At 56.3% G+C, this 22,575-nt stretch overlaps 1 protein-coding gene across 1 annotated transcript; it reads left to right on the forward strand.

The window, feature by feature from the left end:
• Positions 1-1,180: 1,180 nt before the first annotated feature.
• On the forward strand, positions 1,181-18,412 carry ACE (angiotensin I converting enzyme). Its single transcript, XM_066566838.1, has 25 exons — positions 1,181-1,405; positions 4,723-4,890; positions 6,189-6,276; positions 6,853-6,996; positions 7,250-7,441; positions 7,586-7,683; positions 8,214-8,386; positions 8,669-8,892; positions 10,256-10,400; positions 10,694-10,792; positions 10,995-11,117; positions 11,585-11,796; positions 12,295-12,431; positions 12,703-12,861; positions 13,278-13,365; positions 13,565-13,708; positions 13,902-14,093; positions 14,426-14,523; positions 14,781-14,953; positions 15,397-15,620; positions 15,854-15,998; positions 16,202-16,300; positions 16,703-16,825; positions 17,358-17,545; positions 17,798-18,412. Exons 1-25 carry the CDS (start codon positions 1,196-1,198, stop codon positions 17,986-17,988), a joined length of 3,837 nt encoding a protein of 1,278 aa, XP_066422935.1. The 5' UTR covers positions 1,181-1,195; the 3' UTR covers positions 17,989-18,412.
• The last annotated feature ends 4,163 nt before the right edge of the window (positions 18,413-22,575 follow it).

The following is a 22,575-nucleotide window of genomic DNA, read 5'->3' on the forward strand; positions in this document are numbered from 1 at the left end:
TTTGGTGTGAGCTTTAACAGACATCAGAGGGTTGCGGTCTTCTAAGTTCCTTTTTTTTTTAACGGCTCTGCACACCCCAGAGGGTGCCCAGTGCTGACAGGAGGACGTGTCCCTCTTCGAGTGGCCACACTGTCCCCGTGGAGTCACCCCACTTACTCCTTCAAGGGTCCATGATGGTGTCCAGCTGCTCTGCATCTCCCATCAGGGATAAAAGGTCAAGAGATTTCCCCCTGTTCCTCATTAAAAAAAGCTCTCTCTTGGCAGGTGTTCACCATTGTGTCTGTGGGGTGGTTGCTCCAACAAGGAGTCATGGGGTCAGTCAACCCAGGGCCTAAGTTCAGCCCACACACCATTCCCAGGGCTGAGGCCAGGCCCTGGGGAAAAGGGATTTAGTTGAGTAAATAGAAAACAAAACAAAACAAAGGAGCTATCAAGCCCACTAACGCAGGTCTGGTTTTCATTTTGAAGGAACTTTTTGTTACTCGTTTGTCATCAGCCTAATTCCTCCAAGTCCAAAACGCTTGGTGTGATGTGATGCGATGTGATTTCCTTCACAGCCAGGAGAAATGCTCTGTTTTGTTGAAAAATTAGGTTCTCTTGGGAAGGGGGTCCCTTTGGCAGGAAGCAGTGCGAGACAGACCTTGGCTGTGTCCCACAGGAACAGTTTCCCTCCTGTCCTTGCCCTTGCAGCCCCCACAGGTGGTCGGGGCGTTGCCGAGGGGCGTCTGCCGTGCGATGTGGGCGAGGGGAGATGTTCTGCTAAGGACCACTTGAGTTCTGCTAAGGACCACTGCGCCAAATCGGGAGGGGATTGGGACCCTGCGGGGATGGAGCTGCATCTCACCCACCCCATCCTTTCTCCTCTCTCTTTTTTCTGCCTTTCCCTGGATTCTCCTCCATCTCCTTCCTTCCTTCCTTCCCTCCCTCCTGCCCCAGCCCCTTCCCCTTCCCTCCCGGCACTGCCAGGAGCCAAAAGGACTTTGCACCCCAAGGCAGCGATCGCTCGCCGCTCCTTCCCGCAAGCCTTGGAGCCGCCGGAGGGAGAACGGAATACTCCGCTCTTATCTGCGAGGGGAGGCAGGCTCGGTGGGCAGGGTTTGCGCGAAAGCTGCTGGCTTATAAGCAGCCGGCGGCGGAGGCAAAGCCGTCTCGGAAGGCACCGAACGGGGCCCCTCGGTGCCGCGCTCCCGCCGCGATGCCCGCGGCGCTGGGGCTGCTGCTCTGGCTGAGCCTCGCAGGTGCCCTTCGCTCCGACCTCGAGCCCCCCCAGCACAACAGCACCGAGGAAGGGGCCGCCAGCTTCGCCTCAGACTACAACCGCACGGCCGAGATCGTCCTCTCCAAAAGCGTCTTTGCCAGCTGGAATTACAACACCAACCTGACGGCCGAGAATGCTGCTCTGCAGGTGGGCGGCGGGACGGGGGCGATGCCACCACGGGGATGTCCCCAGCGCCGGGTTTGGGGGGGCTGGGTACGGTGGAGGCACTTGGCGTGGTTCCATTCCTCCCTGCGGGTTTCTGTCTCAGCGTCTCGGGGTGGCAAACCAAGGGTGGGAGTTGTAGTCCAGGAGCTGTAGGGGTTTGCCCCAAATTGGCTTTCAGAGAGAGACTCTGCCCCGGAATGATAGCTCTGGTCCCAGAGCAGAGTCAAGGTTATTTTTAGAGGTGATTCCCTCCTCCCAGCACCTTCCACTTTCCCCCTTCCCAGAACTGTCAGTTGTCCCTGTCCCTGTCCCTGCCTGGTGTCATCACATCCCAGTGCTGAGGGTTTCAGTTTGGGGCGGACACCAGGAGCCCAAAGTGCACACAACCAGCTGGGTGGCATCGGGACTGAGGCTGCCACCTCTTGTCCTGTGTCCCCGGCCCACGGGGACAAAGACAGAGGTGGGAAAGCACTCCAGGCTGTAGGGAATTAGACATCAGCCCAGATCAGTGCAGGAAGAACCTCTGCAGGGAGCAATGCTGTGTGCATCCCACAGTCTGGGGTGTGTTCTCCCAGGAGGTTGGATGTGTCTGGGGTGTATTAAGAGGGGCAGGGAGCAGCCCTGGGTGTGCTCTCAGTCAGGTGAGCTGCAGCCCAGCCGGGGCAGTGGCAGTGCCTGGGCAGGCTGCAGTGGTTTCCCCGGTCCCAGCTGTGCTCAGGGAGCTGCTGGTGGCCCCAGCATGGGGTCATGGACAAGCCGCAGCTCAGGGCACACCTGCCAGTGCTGTGGCTACAGAGGCACAAGGGGCAGCGCAGCCCATAGGTGACCACGGTGTGTTTGTCCAGCCCAGAGTCACACAGGGACTGGCACACAGAGCCCTGAACTCTCCAGATCCCGTGGGGATGGGAGCACAGTGTGTCCTGTGCAGGAAGGAAATGCATCTTCCTGTGCAGGGGAAAGATCACTGCCAGGTCTGGGCACTGCCAATTTGGCAGGACACTCAAGAGGGCCCAGGTGCCCCTTCAGCCTTTTTTTGTCAAGCTGACGTGATGTCTGGGCAGGCATCCAGTTCTAGCTGCAGATGTGGTGGGGTGAGGGACCTTGGGGCAGAGCAGGAACATCCCAGCTACACTGAGTCCATAATTAAGGCCAGGAGAGCACCTTGCATGGACTTTTCTCAGAAGGTGTTTCCAGAGCAGCTTTCCCCCCTTTATGTGCTATTAAAGTGTGTGAGGATCATGTCCAGGAGCTCCCTGCAATGTCGAGGCTCCTAAGCCAGCCCAGGCAGAGGAGGGGATCTGAAGCCCTGAGATCAGTCCATGATGGGGCAGCAGGGAGGTGGGGTGGGATGGGGAGTCACAGGCTGCTAAAGGAATTACAGCTGGCCAGCAGGACCCAAAAGGCTGGATTTGGGGGATCTGGGGGGCATTGGGCCAGGCAAACCCTGCACATCCACGACACAAGAGGGGCTGAGCCAGGCCACCAGGGCATGGGCAGCTCTGGGGTCTGCCACAAAAGGGGACCCTGTGACAAAGGGACAGGAGAGGCAGGAAATCAAAGGTAGGGATGGACAGAGGGATGCTGGACAGACAGATAAATGTACCATCTTTTGTAAGCTGGGATTCTGGGCAAGAGGCTGGCAATGGGGCCTGGGGGCTGCTCATGTTTGGGTGCAGAACCATGTTTGGGTGCAGATGCCTGGGCCAAGGCAGTCCCAGTGCCCTGAACTGCATCCTGAGTCTGCACTGTGCTCCCAGCAGGGAGGGACTGGGGCAGAGCTGTTGGCTGGGAGGCTTTGAGGCTGTGGGTGCCAAGGGGCTCCTGAGCCCCCCACAGGGGCATCCCCTCCAGAGAGGGAGCCCAGATGCAGGGGAAGGGCCAGCACTGTTGGGCATGGCCACGGCAAGGGGCTCTCAGGCAGCACCAGTGGCCTCAGCTCACTCCACCAGGGCTGTCAGGAGAGTTTAGGCTGCAGTTTGCCTGACCAAACGCAGGTGCCTGTTCAAGGAGAAAACAAAACACAGCTGAACTCTGCTTCCTCCAGCTCCTCCAGCTCTGCACGGGGTCTGGGAAGGGGTAAAGGCATCTCCTGTTTAGAGGGGTGAGGCAAGAGCAGGGTGTCTGTGGGGCTGGCACGTTGGGGGATTGGAGCCAGTTGGTGCCAGTGATGCTGTGGGCTCTGGGATGTCCCAGGGAAGCGGGGGAGCAGTGAGGGGTAGCCAGGGGCACTTTTGGCATTCCCACAGCTGTGTGGGTATCTGCCCTGGGCAGCCTCCAACTCTGCCACACCACAACTCCCTTCCTTCCCCGCGGCCTGCTGAGGGAATGTGAAGATTAAAATAAAACAAACCAGGCATGTTGGAACCAAGCTAAAAATGCCACAAGTCACAGCTAATGAGCTCCATAAATCACACCAGGATGGCACGTGGACACTGACCAGGCACTCTGCACCATCTCCCTCCACCTGCACAGGGCCAGGGCACTCTGATAAAGATTGCAGCTTCCCAAAAATACAGCTGACACTGCTCAGGCTGGGATACAAACACCTGCAATGCACCCCATCCCAAAGGCAGGGCCACAGCCCCAGCTGCCTAAATAGCACCCCACAGTGCTGGCAGCTTACTGCCAGCCCATGGCCCCAGGAAGGGAGATCAGGGCTGGCAGGAGTTGGGGGGCAGAGAGGCACCCAAAAGTGGGGACTCAGAGCAAATGGGTGAACACCAGATGTGGCATTGAGGGTGCAGACAGCCTTTTTGATTGAGGAATGTATAGAAATAGAAGTGTGCAGACGTAGTTAGGATATACAGGAAGGAGAAAGGTGAATGTGGCACCTTTATAGTTCTCTTTTGGGCTTCTGTGAAAGTGAGAAATGGCAGGATTGGAAATAAAATCAAGCCAGACCTCAGAGCTCCTTCCAAAACCAGGGCCCAGCAGATGTCAAAGCCAGTCCAGGAGCACCCAGACACCCTGACTGCATGGCCTGGGCACCCTATCCCAGCACTCCCAGCCCATATGAGACCCTGGAGCTCCTTCCTAAACACCCTCACAGGCCACCAGTGGGTGCTCATGGAGAGCTCCACAGGGGAGCAGGGGCTGCAGACACGGCAGGGCCAGATGGAGCTGCTGTCTCTATCCATGGGTACCATGGGCTGGGGACAGCCCTGCCTGTCACCCCATGTCCTGTCACCTCTGACTCCCACAAACCCTCATGACTTTGCCCCTGGCCCCCAAACCATCGCCTGGGTGGTGGCATGTCCCAGGGCTGGTCCTGAGCCCCCATGTCCCCTCTCACCCTGCAGGTCACAGCATCACTGGAGGAGCAGAACTTCACAGAGCTATGGGGGAAGAAAGCCAAGGAGCTCTATGGCGACAAGTGGAATAACTTCAGCGACCCCCAGCTGAGGAAAATCATCGGATCAATCCAGACCTTGGGACCCTCCAACCTGCCCCTGGACATGAGAGAGCAGGTAGGCAAGGTGGCAGAGGAGCCCTGGGCAAGGCTGGGGTGCTGTGAAATGCCTTAGGGGGATTTCTCACAAGCATCCAGACTCCACTGCTGGCCTGTTGCATTTGGAGGGTGTCACTGGCCCCTACACAGTGATTGAGGTGGAGATGGGGTGCTGTCTCCAGGGTTTGCAGGGTGCCTTCTGGCCCTATTAGCCAGCCCCAACCAAATCTTGGAGCTGTCCCAGCAGGAACTGGAGATTTCCTGCTTACACAGAGCAATCTTGAGCATCACCTGGAGACCAGCCAGGCTGTGCCCGTGGCTGGAGCCAGCTGTCCCAACCCCCCTGGGCTCAGCAGGTATGCAGCCCTCTGAAAAGAAGGGCCAATGCAGCCACCCAGCTCCTGAGCTCCCCATAAGACAAGGACTGCTGTGCCTTGGTGACACAGTTCCATGCCAGGGACATCAGGACATCCTGAGCCTTCCCCATCACAGTCCTGAGCTTTCAGGGTAATTTATCTGAATTTCGATTTCTGTGCACGAAAATATTGCCCAGGCTGAAGCTGGGGACAGGCCCTTCCTTCCCCTTCCCAGGCTACATGAGCACAGGACGGGCCCTTCCATCCTGAGCCACAGCTCCCTGACAGCCATTCCCAGCCAAGCCCTGGCAAGGCCTCGTGATGCAATCCCTTCCGGAGAGCTGTCGGCCCCAGTTCCTTCCAGGAAACCCATCCCTGCCCTCCTCCAGACAACAGACAGCATCATGCCTCCTCCCTGCACATCAGTCATGTCTCTGCCATCCCTGGGCAGCTCCATCCCACAGCCACCATTGTCCCCATCTCCATCCCCTCCGCACAGATGGAGCAGAGGAATGGGAGTGGAGAGAGGGACTGAGCAGAGGAATTTCCTTCCCTGAGAATGGGTTTCCCAGGCATGTTCCAGGAAACCTCCTGTTGCTATTGTTTGCAGTTGTTGCAGTTCACAGAAATAAAACCCCCTCATCCTCTGGCTTTTCTTCTCCTGTTTTTTTTAACCCATTTAGACAAACAGCTTGTGCCATGGCCCCGCTGACAAACAGCTTCATGAACAGCCCCTGTCTGGAGCATGGATTGTCTGTCCCAAAGAGCCTCCCTGCTCCCACCACGCCAAAACCCCGAGTGATAACACACTTATCTCACCAAAAATGTGCTGTATAAACACACCAATCCTTCCCCACATCCGTCTGGACACACACACTCCAGAGCTGGGAGTAGATCCTGAAGGGCTGTTCCTGTCCCCTGGCAGCCTCTTTCCTCTCAGCAGTCTTTTCCTTTCCCACAGTACAACACCATCCTGAGCGACATGGACAAAATCTACTCCACGGCCAAGGTGTGCCTGCCCAATGGCACCTGCTGGGATCTGGAGCCAGGTATGCTCCCTGTGCCCTTCATCCTGCCAGCTGCTGGGCACCCCATGGCCAGGACTTTGTCCTGGTCCCCACATCCTTAGCAGGTTGGGGTTGGCATGTGCCATTCATGTTAATCAGGATTGTCCCAGTGTGAGGATGAGCACTTGTTGCCCTGTTTTTTTAAGTTTTTCTAAGCCTTCTAATGTTTACATTCTTGTAACGAACTTTCTCACACATTTTATGTAAATAACTTATTGTTTTGCATTCTTTTATAAAAGAAGAGAAATTTAATAAACTGTTAGTTTGTCCAGTGTCATTGGAGAGGCGGCACTTTCACCCTCCAATCCACTGTCACTTTTGGAAATCTGTAAATGTTGAAGTCAGAATTAAACTTCCCTCTTTTTTCCCTTAGAAAATCCAGTGTCCACATTTTTCTGTTTCATGTCCTAGAGTGACAGGCACTTGGGTCTGGCGTGGTGGTGGTGGTGGCACCTCTGCAGGGCTTTGGCAAATGCCTCCCTCTCCAGCAATCTGAAAAATATCCGAAAAATAGGAGGACTCTGCTTTCTTACGTTCTCTTTGTCCCCTCTGTCCCAGACCTGTCGGACATCATGGCCACGTCCCGCAGCTACAAGAAGTTGCTGTTTGCCTGGGAGGGCTGGCACAACGCTGCAGGGAACCCGCTGCGCCCCAAGTACCAGGAGTTCGTGCAGCTCAGCAACGCCGCCTACGCCAAGGATGGTACAAACCAAGGGGGACCCCAAACAGGGCATGATCAGGCACCAGGGGTGGAAGTCAGGACTGGGATATTGGGATGCCCTACTGCTCTCCTCGCCCTGCATGCAGCCAGGCATCCAGCTTCTATTTCCCAAGTATCAACACTTTAGGGAAAGGGAAAAAATCCTGCTGCTATCCCTGGTCCCACCTTTAGGGGTGGGTAGTGGGGGCAGCCTTTGGGGTCTGGAGACAGAGGCTTTCCCTGTGTCCCTGGCAGGATTCGATGACACAGGCAGCTACTGGCGCTCCTGGTACGACTCAGACTCCTTTGAGAAGGACCTGGAGCACATCTACAACCAGCTGGAGCCACTCTACCTCAACCTGCACGCCTTCGTCCGGAGGAAGCTGTACGACCGCTATGGGCCCAAATACATCAACCTGAAGGGTCCCATCCCTGCTCACCTCCTGGGTAAGAGATGAGCCTCCCCCAGCCTGTGCCCAGAGGTGCTGCTGGGGTCAGAGGGACGCACACAAGGCCAGAAAGGTCCTAGTTATCACTGTGTTTCTCTTCTGACCTGCCACCAGCTCTGCTCCAGCTATTTTCTCTTTTCAGGGAACATGTGGGCTCAGCAGTGGAACAACATCTATGACCTGATGATCCCCTACCCTGAGAAGCCCAACCTTGACGTCACGAGCACCATGGTGCAGCAGGTGATGGGCTGAGGGACTCATTGGAGGGACCAGGGAGAAAAAGCAGGAGGTGTTGCCATGGCTGGCCCATGACATTGACCCCATGGGAGTAATTTCTCATACTTGTATAAGGGACAGCAGAAAATCTATGTCTGGGAGGGGAAGGAACAAAGAAGTGACCTTATTCCATATCTGGCAGTGACCAAAGAGGCAGCAGGGGGACAAAAGTGGGCAGTGCACTGGGACTGCTTCCACTCCCCAGGCTGGGGGTTGAATTGCTGCATTCACACCATCACACAGCTCCAAGCCCTTCTTGGGTATAAGTCCTGCTCCCTTCTCCTGCCCCTGCTGAGCTCCAGCACCATTACTCGGTGCTTTTTAGCAATGTTCACACCAGTTCTGGGGCTGGGCCTCCCCATCGCAGAGAGGGGCAGGACCTCAGTCCCTGGGAGCAACTCACCCCCTTCCCACAGTCCTGGAGCACTGGAGGCAATGCCCAGGGCACAGGCAGCCCCTTCCTCAGCCATAACCCATTGCTTGCTTCCCACCAGGGCTGGAATGCCACTCACATGTTCCGGGTCTCGGAGGAGTTCTTCACCTCCCTGGGGCTCCTGGAGATGCCCCCTGAATTCTGGAAGGAGTCCATGCTGGAAAAGCCAACAGATGGGCGGGAGGTGGTGTGTCATGCCTCGGCCTGGGACTTCTACAACCGCAAGGACTTCAGGTCTGTGGGGACATGCAGGGACCCAGGGCTACAGGGCAAGACCCTCTCCTATGCCTGTTGGTGGTCCCCCTTTTGGGTACCCCCAGCCTGGCCAAGCACCCCAATATGCCCTTTCTGAGGGGAGGTCTGGAGTGGCCATGCTGCCCTCCCTTGCCCTCCACTTTCCCTTCCCCTGTGGGGTGCTGCCACGCTCTCTGAGACTGTGGGGAGTCCTTCCTATCAAGGGGGTGCGCAGGCAGCTCAGGGGTCCCTCACTGGGCTCAGGCAATGCTGTTTCCCCAGGATCAAGCAGTGCACAACGGTGACCATGGAGCAGCTGTTCACAGTGCACCACGAGATGGGCCACATCCAGTACTACCTGCAGTACAAGGACCAGCCCGTGTCCTTCCGCAGCGGGGCCAACCCTGGCTTCCACGAGGCCATCGGTGATGTCCTGTCCCTCTCTGTCTCCACCCCCAGCCACCTCAAGAAAATCGGTCTCCTCAGCAATGCTACTGAGGATGAAGGTATGGCAGCCACCCTGGGGAGCTGCTGGGTGACCTGGAGGGCTCTGGCACTGCCCGTGGCGCTGGGAAGGGTTTGAGACACGCCAGGGTGGGTTGCAGTCTGGAAATGCAGCTCAGAGCTGCCACAACCCCTTCTCATCTCCATGGGTCCATGCACAACCCCCTCTTGTCTCCATGGGTCCGCGTAGAGCCCTTCTTGGCTCCATCCTCGTCACCCCTGAGGCAGGAGTGATGCTCTCCAGAGCTCGTCTGTGCCTCTCCCTTCACCAACAGAGCCCAGACTGGAAAACAACATTTTTGTGCTTGATTGGCTTTGACCTTTCTAGCATTCCTCCCTCCCTCCCTCCCTCCCTCCCCAAGAAGCATCCACCACTGGAGCTGCTGGTGTGGCTCTGAGGAGGTGGCACCAAGCATGCACGCGCACAGTCACGAGGGCAGGCAGAGGGTGACGTGTCCAGCTGCCAGCCAGCACAGCAGGGCAGGACTTGTCGCTGCAGGCACTGCCCAGCTCATCAAGAGCCTCATCCTCCCACTCGACATCCCTCAGCCAGCACATCAAAGCAGATGGTGGCAGAAGAAATTGAGCACTCCCAGACCTGCCCCAGGCGCTGCTTGGCGGAGCAGGGACAGTCCTGGGATCCTCCTGCCGTGTCATTAAATACGTTTTATGACAAGAAAGACATCACAGCAGCCAAGAGCATGGGGCCAGTGCTGCATAAACACAACGAGGCAGATGGTCTCTGCCTCGAGCCATTGCTACCCGGCTTGCCAGCCCTTGGCAGCCAGGCTGCCGTGGTGATGGCAGCCAACAGCCCCTCAGGGCAGTGCTGCCAACCCTTCTCTGACCCCACAGCTTCAGCTGGGTCTCCAGCAGGTCTTTCTCCAAACTTCCTTCCCCAGGTTTCCTTGAGGGGGAAAACAGATGGCACCATCCCCTGTGCTCCTCATGGTACAGTGGTGGCTGTCCTAGAGTTGACTCTGGTTCTGGGTCTAAACCATCAGAGCCTTTGCAGTGGTGTGACCGCAGAACAAACTCCCCCAAAGCCCCTCACCCTGAGGCCCCAGGGTGGAGGTGTGACGATTTACACTCACCAAAGACCTTTGAGAGCTGGGCTAAGGGCAAGGGGACACCACAATTGTCACTCTCATTGTCCCCACTCAGTAAAAGGCACGTGTTGCCCCAGGTAGCAACTGTATCTATAGAAACCTCCTGTGTCCTACAGAGCCTTCTCTAGGAGCAAGGTTGGGTGTCGAGATGTTGTCCCCATTTCTCATCCACCCTCTTGCCCACTAAAATTCTGGTGCCTGTAGTGCTGTCTATGCAGACTCCTTTCCAGCCTGGTTCAGGCTCTGTTTCATGCAGAGAGCAATATCAACTACCTGCTGAAGATGGCCCTGGAGAAGATTGCCTTCCTGCCCTTTGGCTACCTCATCGACCAGTGGCGCTGGAACGTGTTCAGTGGCCGCACGCCGCCGAGCCGCTACAACTACGACTGGTGGTACCTGAGGTGGGGGACAGTCACCAAGGGTGGGTGTGGCTCTGGAAGCTGGGCATGTGCAAGGAAGGGAGGCAGGAAAGAGGAAAGAAAAAGCGTAAAAGTAGCCACGGAGATGGTAGGAGAACAATGGATAGATGGGTGGGTGGGTAGGATGGAAGGATAGGTGAGTGGATGGACGGATGGACAGATGGATGGAATCATGCTCTAAGTGTGCAGATTTCTTCAGCACTGGGCCAAGCCTTCCCATCCTTTGACTAGATTCTTCTGACCCTTTATTATTCCCATGCTCATGTTGTCCACAGAACCAAATACCAGGGCATCTGCGCCCCGATTTCAAGGAACGAGAGCAACTTTGACCCTGGAGCAAAGTACCATATCCCAGGGAACACTCCTTACATCAGGTAGAGGAACTGTTGGCAAAGGGGACCAAGGTTTGGGGTGCAGTGGGTAGGGGATGACCTCTGCGGGCAGGGACTGTCATGTGCTGCTCCTGCTCAAGACAGAGATCTCCCAACACTTGGACCACAAATGCTGGGATTGAGCTCTTGGACTTGTCTGCTTCCCCTTGTCCCCAGTTCTGACCTTCATGGGCTTCCTTGGCAGGTACTTTGTGAGCTTCATCCTCCAGTTCCAGTTTCACAAGGCACTGTGCCAGGCAGCCAACCACACCGGTTCCCTGCACACCTGTGACATCTACAAGTCCAAAGAGGCTGGAGACAAACTCAGGTGGGGACAAAGGAGGGTCAGGAAAATCGCCATGGGCAGATGTGTGCATGGAAGCTGATGGTGTGCAAAGGAAGGAAAGAAGAAAGGAAGGAAGGAAAAGTGAACTGGAGAAATAGCTTTGCAGATGGATGGATGGATGGATGGAAATACGTGGAAGCACTGGGGTGGGGTGAGTGGTCCTCACCAGAGTATTGCTATTGTCCCAGCCATGAGCTCCCACCCAGACAAGAGGTCACTAACGCAGGCTGGCTCCTTTTGATTCCCTGGGTGTTAAATGCATGAGTGTGTGACAGGGAATCCTCAGTTCCCACATGCAGGACAGGTGGTGGCTTCCAGGGCAGTTCCCAGGTTCATGTCCCACCCTGGAACTGCATTTTCAACCCTTAAGATGCTGAGATACTATCACTGCTCCTCTCCCATCCATCCTCTGGCCTCATGCTGGCTCTTGCTGTTCTGCTCCTCCACAGGGAAGTGCTGAAAGCTGGGTCCTCAAAGTCGTGGCAGGAAATCCTCTTGAATCTCACTGGCACGGGTCAGATGGATGCTGAACCCCTCCTGGAGTATTTCAGCCCTGTCACCAAGTGGCTTCAGGAGCAGAACAACAAGACCAATGAGGTGCTGGGCTGGCCTGAGTTTGACTGGCGTCCCCCTGTCCCTGAAGGCTACCCTGAAGGCATTGGTAAGGCTGCAGCTCCATCCTGGGTGTGGGAAGGGTCAGGAAGAAGTCCTCCAAGGGACATCATTAATCCACAGGCAGAAGCAGAGGAAGGTCTCTGCTGTGGGTGGGGTGTTCCCCATATCAGGAAAGAGAAATAGCCAGCTCCAGTGAAGTCCCACGGGGTGTTGCTTCCCAGGAGGCAGGTGCCATTGTCTGAAGCTGCACAGTGGTGTCATCAGTCATGGTGTGAAGAGTTTCTCTTCTTAATTGTGTCCTTTGTGCTCATGTGGGAGAGTCTAGGGCATGCAACTTGTCCTGTCATCCCGTCCTCTGTCTAATGGGACACCCCAGCTGGGCACTTCTTCCCCAATTCTTAGCTCAGCCTGCTCCCAGGTTGTGGCATCCTTCAATGGACCTGCAGTTCTGGGAAAAGCTTAATTATGGCTTCTCCATGGGATAGTGCTCTTGCAACTTCTCCTGACCTTTCTCGTCTCTTCCCCAATTTATTTCCTCCTCTAGACAAAATAGCAGATGAGGCACAAGCTAAAGAGTTCTTGTCCGAGTACAACAGCACAGCTGAGGAAGTGTGGAATGCCTACACTGAGGCATCCTGGGCCTACAACACCAACATCACTGACCACAACAAGGAGATCATGGTATGGGAACGACCCTGGGGCTGTGCAGGGAGAGCCAGCAGCCAGGGAGGGCAGGTGGTACCCAGGGCACGTTTCACAGAACCTCTGAAAGCCAGGACAGCCTCTGCCCCTTGTAAAACGATAACGTTCTCACCCTTTTCCTTGAAAACCCTCATCATCCCATGAGGTACCCACAAAGGCAGCTGTGGGGAGGGTGGCAGGGATGCCAGGTGGTGTTTCTAGCAGTGGCCTGTGTCTTCTCCCTGAAGTAACTCTTCTTCTCTCATTGTAGCTGGAGAAGAACTTGGCCATGTCCAAGCACACCCTGGAGTACGGCATGAGGGCCAGGCAGTTTGACACCTCTGATTTCCAGGACCAAAGTGTCACCCGCATCCTCAAGAAGCTGAGTGTCATTGAGAGGGCAGCCTTACCTGAGAATGAGCTGAAGGAGGTGAGTGGCAAGGGGACAGAGCAAGAGAGGGTGTCCCTTGCCATCACCTTGTGTGAAGACAAAAGTTTCTCTCAGAATTTAGGAAATGCCACTGGGCAGCCACCATCTGCCTTGAAAAAGGTGATAGCTTGGTACCTTCTACACAAAGCCAAAATCCTTGTTTTCAGGATTTCCCACCCAAATGTTGCCTAACCCAGGCTGCATGGGGCCTGGATGTTTGGGCGACAATAGCACACTGCTTCTTGGCCCCAGGCCCTCTTGTATGGACCCTGTGTTACCTCCGTTGGGGTCACACTTGATCTTGGAAGGGACCAGAGTAAAGCACCCCAAAACCTCAATGGGCTGGGACATCCTCCAATATCCTCCAATATCAGGAGCTAGGATAACCACTTTACACACTCTGATTTCTTTTGCAGTATAACACCCTGCTCTCAGACATGGAGACCACCTACAGTGTGGCCAAGGTCTGCACAGAGAACAAAACCTGTCACCCACTGGATCCTGGTAAGATCTAGCAGGGTGTCCTGTGGGGCATCAGCAGCTGGCCCAGAAGGGAGGGAATTTTCTTAATGTGGGCATGAAGAAAGGCCACGAAGGGTTCTTTCACCTTCTCTGTGATAGCCCCTGAGCAACATGGTATAGAACCATTGCACCTGCTCAGCCCATCCAACAGCATCTCAGTGGCTTTGTTGCTCTCTCTCAGACCTCACAGACATCATGGCCAACTCTCAGGACTATGACAAGCTCCTCTTTGCCTGGAAGGGCTGGCGGGATGCTTCTGGGAAGAAGATGAGGAACAACTACAAGCGATATGTGGAGCTGAGCAACAAGGCAGCCATGCTCAATGGTCAGTGCCCTGCTCCCCTAGAGCCCACCATGGCCCTCTTCACACAACTGGGAGCCAAAATCCCAAGGGTGTGGAAGTATCACTAACTCCCAGGAGATCTACTCTCAGTCTCTCTTGGAGTGTCTGAACAGCAAGACAGAGTCTTGCCCAAGAAGGACAGAGTCTGACAGCTTCTGCTCTTGCCCTACCACAGGCTACACGGACAATGGGGCCTACTGGAGATCTCTGTATGAGACACCCACCTTCGAGGAAGATCTGGAGAGGCTGTATCTGCAGCTGCAGCCCCTGTACCTCAACCTGCATGCTTATGTACGCCGAGCCCTCTACAAAAACTATGGTGCAGAGCACATAAACCTGAGGGGTCCCATCCCTGCCCATCTGCTAGGTAAGGGCTCTGCTTGAGCTACACTGCGTCTCCCACCAGGTGTGGCTGTCCCTGTGCCATGCCAAGAGTTAAGACTGGTCTCTGTTCAGCTCTGGCTGAAGGGAAAAGCTCCCCTGGGATGGGTCTGTAGAGGCCAATCTACCCCAGGGAAGGGCAGCATGCTCAGCATGATTTGACTTCTCTTGCATGGCTGGGCTCCTGCCTACATTGCCCTTATGCAGGCAGGGCAGAGACCAGGCAGGGTGATCCACCTGTGCAGGAGGAGGGAGTAACTGGTTGCTCTCCTCTCCCTGTCTCCCTCCTGACCTGTGTCATCCTTCTGTGCTTCCCAGGCAACATGTGGGCTCAGTCGTGGTCCAACATTTTCGACCTGGTGGTACCTTTCCCAGATGCCACCAAGGTGGATGCCACCCCGGCCATGAAAAACCAGGTCAGTGCTTTTCTAGGCTGCTCTGGGGAAATCCCTTGGGACCCAGCAACCTTTGGCTGTTACCACCACCCATGCTGCCAAATGCTCTAATGCTGCCAAAAAAATCCATGTCTCATCTGTATTCTCCTTACCTCTGTAGGCCAAGACCTGGATCCAGGTCTAGCTGACTCCAGGAGATTCCCCTGCCCAGAGCAAGGTTACCCCTGTCCTCCCATCCTTCCACATTGCCCCTCAGCGGGTCTCTGTTCTTTCCCCAGGGCTGGACACCCAAGAGAATGTTCGAGGAGTCAGACCATTTCTTCACCTCTCTGGGCCTCATCCCAATGCCACAGGAGTTCTGGGACAAGTCCATGATCGAGAAGCCATCGGACGGGCGGGAGGTGGTGTGCCACGCCTCAGCCTGGGACTTCTACAACCGCAAGGACTTCAGGTGCCCCTGGGGAGCAGGGGGTGGCCACTGCTGGTGTGGTGCTGGGGCAGAAAGGGTCTTTGTAGAATAAGGGCAGGTGGGCTGATGCCACCAGTGTATCTTGCTCTGTGGCTGTGGCACCCCAGCTGTGGCACTTCTCTTGGTTCCCAAGATGCTGGTAGGAGTCCCCATGGTGGATGGAGGGCAATCCATGCCTGGCCCCCTGCCCTGTCCTGGAGAATGGAAAAGCTGATGAACAGGGACAGGGAATGGGCAGGGTCAGCAGGAGATGCAGGAGGAGGAAGAGACCAACCCAGTGGAGTTAGGACCAGCCTGGCCTGACATCAGATGTGGGGAGGGGACACATAGAAAGGAAAAATAGCTCAAGGGGGCCTGATGGTTCCTGGAGGTTTTCATGCCACCACTGCTCTCCCTTCTCCCCCAACCCCTGTCTCCTGGTCCAGGATCAAGCAGTGCACCGTGGTGAACATGGATGACCTCATCACAGTGCACCACGAGATGGGCCACGTCCAGTACTTCCTGCAGTACAAGGACCAGCCTGTCTCCTTCCGGGATGGGGCCAACCCTGGCTTCCACGAGGCTGTTGGGGATGTCATGGCCTTGTCTGTCTCCACCCCCAAACACCTCCACAGCATCAATCTGCTGGACCAAGTCATGGAAAACGAAGGTGAGCTGGAGAGCCACACAGCAGATGTGGGGATGCTGATGGGAACAGCTGGAAATGCACATGGTCAGGAGGGGCTGGGCAAGGTTGAAGGGCTCAGGGACACACATGGTGGCTTTGCATGAATGGAGGGGACAGGACCTGTTGAGGACACCCAGTTCTGGGGCAGAATGACCCACGGAGGGAGGAGAGGTGGATACAGCACTGTCTTGCTCACATCTTCATGCCCCGGGCAGAAAGTGATATTAACTATCTGATGAGCATCGCCCTGGACAAAATTGCCTTCCTGCCCTTCGGGTACCTCATGGACCAGTGGCGCTGGAAGGTGTTTGATGGGCGGATCAAGGAGGACGAGTACAACAAGGAGTGGTGGAACCTCAGGTAGGATTTAATTCAGACCCCTGTCTGGGATAAGGGCCTTGGCTGTCATCCCACTGGGTGTTTTCTCCTTGTGGTCCAGCTGACTGCAATGGGAATGATGAGATACACAGCCCCCATCCTGTCCTCACACCCCACTCTGTTCCTTCCCACTTTGCCCCATCTCCTCCTCCCCAGGCTGACCTGACTCTCCCTCTCTTACACAGGATGAAGTACCAGGGCTTGTGCCCACCAGCACTGAGGTCTGAAGATGACTTTGACCCCGGGGCCAAGTTTCACATTCCTGCTAACGTCCCTTACATTAGGTGAGCCAGCAGGGCTGGGGCACAAGCGACACCACTTGGACATAGAAGCAGGATCCCCAGGTCAGATGCCAGCGATGACACCTTTCTCCATGGCTGGTGGTACCATCCTGCATGGGCTGGGCAGCTCCAGAGACCCTGACAGAGCTTCAGACAAGAAGTCTGAATTTAGGGGAATTTCTCCCTATCCAAGGAAGATGAGCTCATCCCCTCCAACAAACATAAAACACATTATGGGAGAAATGGCCTCAGCAGGCTGAGCTGAGCTGGAGAAGGTGTAGCTCCAAAACCAGTGATGCTCCTCCAGACTGGGGGGGTGCAGCCAGAGAATGAGGGGAGCCACATCCCCTCTGTTGCACAGGCACAAGCAGGGTCCATTCCCATCTCTTCATCCCTCTCCACCAGGTACTTCGTCAGCTTTGTGATCCAGTTCCAATTCCACCAAGCACTCTGTGATGCAGCCGGGCACAGGGGTCCCCTGCACACCTGTGACATCTACAAGTCCAAGGAGGCTGGGAAGATCTTGGGGTAGGTGTGTGGGGCAGGGTAAAGCCAAGGCAAAAATATCCCCAAATACCTTGAAGCCAGCCCAGCAAGACAGGAGGCAACACAGCCCCCAGTCATCCCTCCCATCCCATACCTGGGGGGACACCCTGGGCTGGGTGCTGGGGCTGTGATTGCAAAGGCAGCCACTAGATGGTAGCTAGGCCCCTGCCAGGGGGAAGGCTTCCTCCTCCTCCTCCTCCTCCTCCTCCTCCCAGCCCCCAGTTCCTTAGGGAAAACAACCCCCTTGCTTCAAGAAAAGCACCTGCAAAATTAACTCTCTCACCCAGGGACTGCTCTGCATCAGGCTGGATTCACTGGAGGTTTTTAATCCATGCAAACCCCTCTTCCCCCACAGATAAATGTCCTTTCCTGTGCTCCAGGCTGGCAGCCCTATGGTTCTGGGGGTTCAGACTGTACCCAGGGATGCTGACACCAAGAACTCCAAGGGAAAGGGAGGGGCTGGCAGCCAAGAGGGTGATGGGGAACACACTGGAGCTGATTTCTCCTGCCACAGGGATGCCCTGAAGCTGGGTTTCAGCAAGCCATGGCCCGAAGCCATGCAGCTCATCACAGGACAGCCCAACATGTCAGCAGAGGCCCTGATGAGCTATTTCGAGCCACTCATGACATGGCTGGAGAAAGAGAACCAGAAGAATGGGGAGGTGCTGGGCTGGCCCGAATACAGCTGGACTCCTTACACAGGTATGCAGGGCTCAGCCAAGCACAGCAGGTCCATGACTGGCCAGGGCTCAGCCCTCACCAGGGTCAGAATGAAATGGAGCTCTCTTGGTGCCACTTGGCCATCCCAAAAATCACAGGGTGTTTGGATACTTCTCCTTGATTCCTCATGGAGCTGAGGCCAAAGGGCATCCAAGAGACCAGCAAAGGTGGCCCAACACACCACAGCCCAGAGCGCCCAGCAACAACCATGTCTCTCTTTTCTCTCTTTTCCAGCCCAGCAAGATGACTCCAGCACAACTGATTTCCTGGGAATGTCCCTGACCAAAAGTCAAGCCACAGCTGGGGGCTGGGTCCTGCTTGCCCTGGCACTCATCTTCCTGATCACCACCATCTTCTTCGGTGTCAAGTTCTTCCTAGCCAGGGGAAAGGCCTTCACATCCATCTCAGAAATGGAACTGAAATAAGGCAGCCACCAGCAGGGCAACATAGACAGGGTGCAAGCATGGGCACTTGGCCATGGGCACACTTGCCAAGGAAGCCATGGGTTTCCACAACCCAGGATTACTCTCTCCTATCAGGTCAGACATTCCTTTCCACTATGCAAGAGCCAGAGCAGAGAAGAGCTATTTATTTGTCAATGTCTGAATCAGGGGAAAGAGAAGTTGAGGCTCCGGCAGGCACGGAGCCGTCACAAGCTGCCCCTGTGCCCAGGGCTAGAGCTGGTCCAGCCTGGTCACCCACCAGCCAATTCTGACCTGTGGGCAAAGCCACAGGGACTTGAGTGACAGAGGGCAGTTTGGGGAGGGATGGAGCACATCCTGGTTTGCCTGCTACCAGGCTGTTCGCTTGCATGGATGAAAAATAAACCTATGTCTTGTCCCCCTTGGAGCAGCAGCTCAGCTTCTTCTTGCCTGTGGGCTGGGGGCTCAGTGGAACAAGGCTCTCAAACAGGAGAGCTGCCACCCCAACCCAGTGCAGACGCAAATCCCCGGGGACCAGTCTGGCTTTGGGGCAACATAGCTGCAGCAGCCGGCTTCTCCCCTCCCCATCTGAAAGCTCAGCCTCCCTTTGCAGCATCTCCATCCTCCCCTGAACCGCGGCTCCATCAGAGCTGACAGCTCGTGGGTTCACAGTGCAGCACGTGCCTCGGGGAGGGGCTGAATCAGGGCCAGGAATCCCCAAAGTCCAGACATGAGCTGTGTAAAGGGCTGGGGGGTCAGCAGGCTGGAGCTCACCCCTGCTGTCACTCCAGCAGCAGAGCCACACTTACGTAAGAGCCGGGGAGGGGGTTCCAAGGTCAGCGATCGCCTCCTGCCCTCCAGCTCCTGATTATCTTGGGATCAGCCGTGCTTTGAGGCCCACCCGTCCCCCCCTCGTCCTCCCCATCCCCAGCCTCGTCTTTCTTCTGCTTCTGTAAATAAAACTTCGTATTTGTTCTGCAGTGATTAGGTGCAAAACTAATCCCAGGCTGGGGATTATTGCAGCCTTAAAGAGCTGTGATCTGCTGCAGCCCGAAGCAGCAGGGGAAATGAGGGGATCTGGATGATCCACCCGTCCCTATCCCATCCCATGGCCTCTGCCCTCGGCCACGGGAGGCTGAGGCCTGGGAGCGGCTCGCTGCACCTGGCAGAGGAGCAGAAGGCAGGTGTCTGCCCGCCCACGCTCGGGTGTTTGTTTGCTTTCCATCTCCTCGAGCGCAGGACGCCCACGGGGAGGTGGCACCCCAACCTTCCATGGCTCTGCCCAGTGCCAGAGCCCGAGCAGCAGCCCCGGCAGCACGGATCAGTGAGAGCAGCTCTCACACCGTGTCCTTCCCTCACCACATCCCGGGGTATCTGCTTTCCATCCCGGCACACCAGGCTCCCTCCTCTCCCCCTTCCCGGCAGTGCGTTGCTCATGGAGCACAGACCTGGCACGGTGAGAGCTGAGCTGGAAGCCAAGAGTATTTTCAGCCTGGGAAAGCAGGCTGGTGCAGGTGTGCTCCATCCAGCTCGGTTCCTCGCTGGTAATTTTGAGCTCCTTGGCTCCTTTCTGCCCCATTAGTGGAGGAAAAGAGGTCTCCAAGATCATCAAGATCCTGCAAGTTTCATGAAAATTGCTTTCTGGAGAAGAGGATTAAAAAGAAAAAAAGAAAAAGGAAAAAATAAATAGAGCCACACTGAACACTGTCACTCAGGGAGTGCAACATACACTCAGCCCTAGCTAGACATCAGAGAATCCACACAGGAGCTGAGTTTGCCCTGCCAGGGACACGAGTGTGGATGATGGGTGCACTGAGCTGTGTCCTGGGGCACACAGACAGCCCAGGCCCACCAGCCATGCAGAGGACAGAGGCCGACACAGGCTCCTTCAGCACAGGTCCAAGCTCTGTGCAGCAGGTGGGATTGGACACCAGCCAACCTTCCACATGGGGCCAAGGTCCACGCAGCAGATGGGATGGGGTTGGACACCAGGCTATCTTCAACACGGGGGCAAAGTCCACCCAGGAGCAGGGGCTGGACCCAAGGTTATGCCCAGTGCAGCCCAGGGGGAGGCTGAAGGTGCCACCTTGAGCTCCACTGGAGCTTCTTGGCTGAGATGGGGGGGCCTGGGTGAAACTTTTGAGGGCAGTGAGGGCCAGCTCGTGCTCCAAGGGCTCTGCCAAGCCAGCAGCAGTGTTTTACAAGATAGCTTTAGACCAAGGATGATTTCCCTTCCCCGTCGTGATAACATCTGGAGAGATTTTGCTGCCTTCTGCCTTCTGCATCATGCTTGCAGCTGAAATTAGGAGGCTCAGCGAAATCACTCCCTAAGGAGAAAAAAGAAACGTAAAAGCAGAAAAAAGGAGGAGATTCCCCCTTAATTCACAGAGCTCCTGGAGGGGAGCTCAGGAGGGAGCAGGTACTGAGGCTTGGGGGGCTGCTTTGCACCCCCCTGCCTGTACATGGATCTTCCAGAGGAGATTTGCTTTAAAATCACATTAATTCAAAGCAAGAAACACTCTGGGCTCCCTTCCCCAGCACAAGGACCCTTTGGGAATCAGAGGAACCCATTTTTCATTTTCTTTCAGGTCCATTTTTCCCCTCGGGAAGGTGGCTGGGGTTCCCACACCCCACGGCCCCGTGGTGCTGGTGGGGCCTGGCCAGGGCAGGTCTATTCTTAGCCTGGGTGGCCAGGCAGGAGCAGACAGGGTGCACGGGCTGCGTTCCTCACATTCCCCTCCGGGGGACAGGGAGCGCCTGGAAATGCACAGCCACAGCTTGGCAGCAGCTGGGGCCATCACAAGGGGCCACCGTGGGCAGGGGAGAGGGGCCAGGTGGCCCTGGGGGCGTCTCAGGGGCCAGGAATTGTGGAAGGGATGCAGTGAGCTGCAGGAGGGACCGGGAGAGCTCCATCCCTGCAGCCCCTGTGAGCTCTGGTCAGCACCATCCTTCCCTCCCACTGCTCAAGCAGGGCTGAGGGGAGTAAAGGTGAATTTGGGGGCGAGGGAGAAGACCCCATATTTCCCCCCTAAGCAAGTACAGACTCTTCCCAGCCCCATGGCTCAGCTGGAATTCCCTGCCAAGGGGGACAGGGCCAGATCCAAGGCAAATGACAGCTCTACCCTCCCGATGTCCCTCCTTGATGGAGGGGTGTCACCCTGCCTGTGGCTGGATGCACTGGGCACCCACTGGGGTCCCATACTCCCCAGGGGATGCACCCAAGGGTGCCAGCTGTGCTGACCACCTCCCCAGCCCCACAGAGTCCCTGCCCTGCACGGGCACCATCGCCCTGCCCCAGGGTGCCTCAGCAGCAGGACCCCAAAGCAGGCTCTGCCCGTGTCCCAGTGCTGGTGGGGAACTGTCCCCACCCTTTGGGGCTCCCCCCTGAGCTGACACTGTCCCACTGAGGCAGCCCAGGTGACAGGGAGAGAATTGTCCCCACCAAAAGTGCTGGGAACTTGGCACAGGCTCCTCTCCCCCGTGCCCAGGGGAGTTCCCAGTCAGGCAGACCCGCTGCATGCTGCCTTTCCCTGCTCCTCCCTGCAGCATCACGAGTTATTGCAGCCTGCAGGCCCCATCCATCCTCCTGGCAGGTGAGTCACGAGCCTGCCCCGTGCCTCAGTTTCCCCTGCTGTGCAGGGAGGACAGGCAGGGTGCCAGGGGGATGCCATGACCTGAGTGGCCACGGCCCAGAGCAGAGGCTCCGTGGCATTTCCTGCCACTCACAAGTGGGAAGTGGCTTTGTCAGGAGAAACAATGTCTGTGACTCGGTTTAATGTCACCGAGTCCTTTCCAGATTCGCAGTCTCCCAGGGCTGGGAAGGCCCAGGCTGATGAGAGTTCAATTTTGCTGCGCATTTTTACCCTTGTTTTGGGTTTTTGTTTTATACTTAACAAACAAACAGTGTGGAGGTGAGAGCCTGAAAAAATACATCAATATTTGGAGTGGTGAGGCAGAGAAAGGAGCCAAAACAAGGAGCATCCTTCCACCTGCAAAATAAATTTACAGCCCAAATTCCTCCATCCCGTGTCAAATCCGTGGAGCATCTTCCAAAGGTGAAGGGCAAAGCAGGGGCATGAGCCATGCCAGGCAGAAGGACACCTGAGAGCGCCTGGGCACAGTCCTGGTGGCTGGAAGCAGCTTTGGGGACCACGAGAGCCCTGTCTCTCCCTTCCCAGCTGTGTTTGCAGTGTGGCTCTAATTGCAGAAAGAGGCAGAAATGTCGCGTCTCGGTTGGCAAACATTTCTCCTGGCGAGTGCCAGCCGGCAGCCGCCATGCTGGCATCCAAGTGGGCTCCCGGCCCCTCCATCCCACACCTCCCACCACAAATCCATACCCCAGGAAGGCTGCACTCCTTTCCCAACGTGCCTTTGCCTGCCCAGGGCAGCCCCTCCCTGAGCAGGTGAAAATTTCCTGCGCAGATCAGAAATCCCAGGAGCAGGGAGGGGGAGGACACCCTCGGGAAGCACCCAGGTCTCCTTTGCCCTTGGAAACCAGGTAATTTCCCACTGATTCCCCAGGGTGTGGGAAGGAAGGGAAAGAAAAAAAAAAAAAAGGGGGAAAGGAGTAAAACCTCAAAAACGTTCAGT

Source organism: Molothrus aeneus, chromosome 28 (assembly GCF_037042795.1).
Source record: "Molothrus aeneus isolate 106 chromosome 28, BPBGC_Maene_1.0, whole genome shotgun sequence".
NCBI classification, from domain to species: domain Eukaryota; kingdom Metazoa; phylum Chordata; class Aves; order Passeriformes; family Icteridae; genus Molothrus; species Molothrus aeneus.

Coding starts and splice junctions, on each gene's coding strand:
- ACE (XM_066566838.1), top strand. CDS start 1,196: ATGCCCGCGGCGCTGGGGCTGCTGCTCTGGCTGAGCCTCGCAGGTGCC. Junction 6,277..6,852: donor CTGCTGGGATCTGGAGCCAG/GTATGCTCCCTG, acceptor CCTCTGTCCCAG/ACCTGTCGGACATCATGGCC. Junction 7,684..8,213: donor CGAGCACCATGGTGCAGCAG/GTGATGGGCTGA, acceptor GCTTCCCACCAG/GGCTGGAATGCCACTCACAT.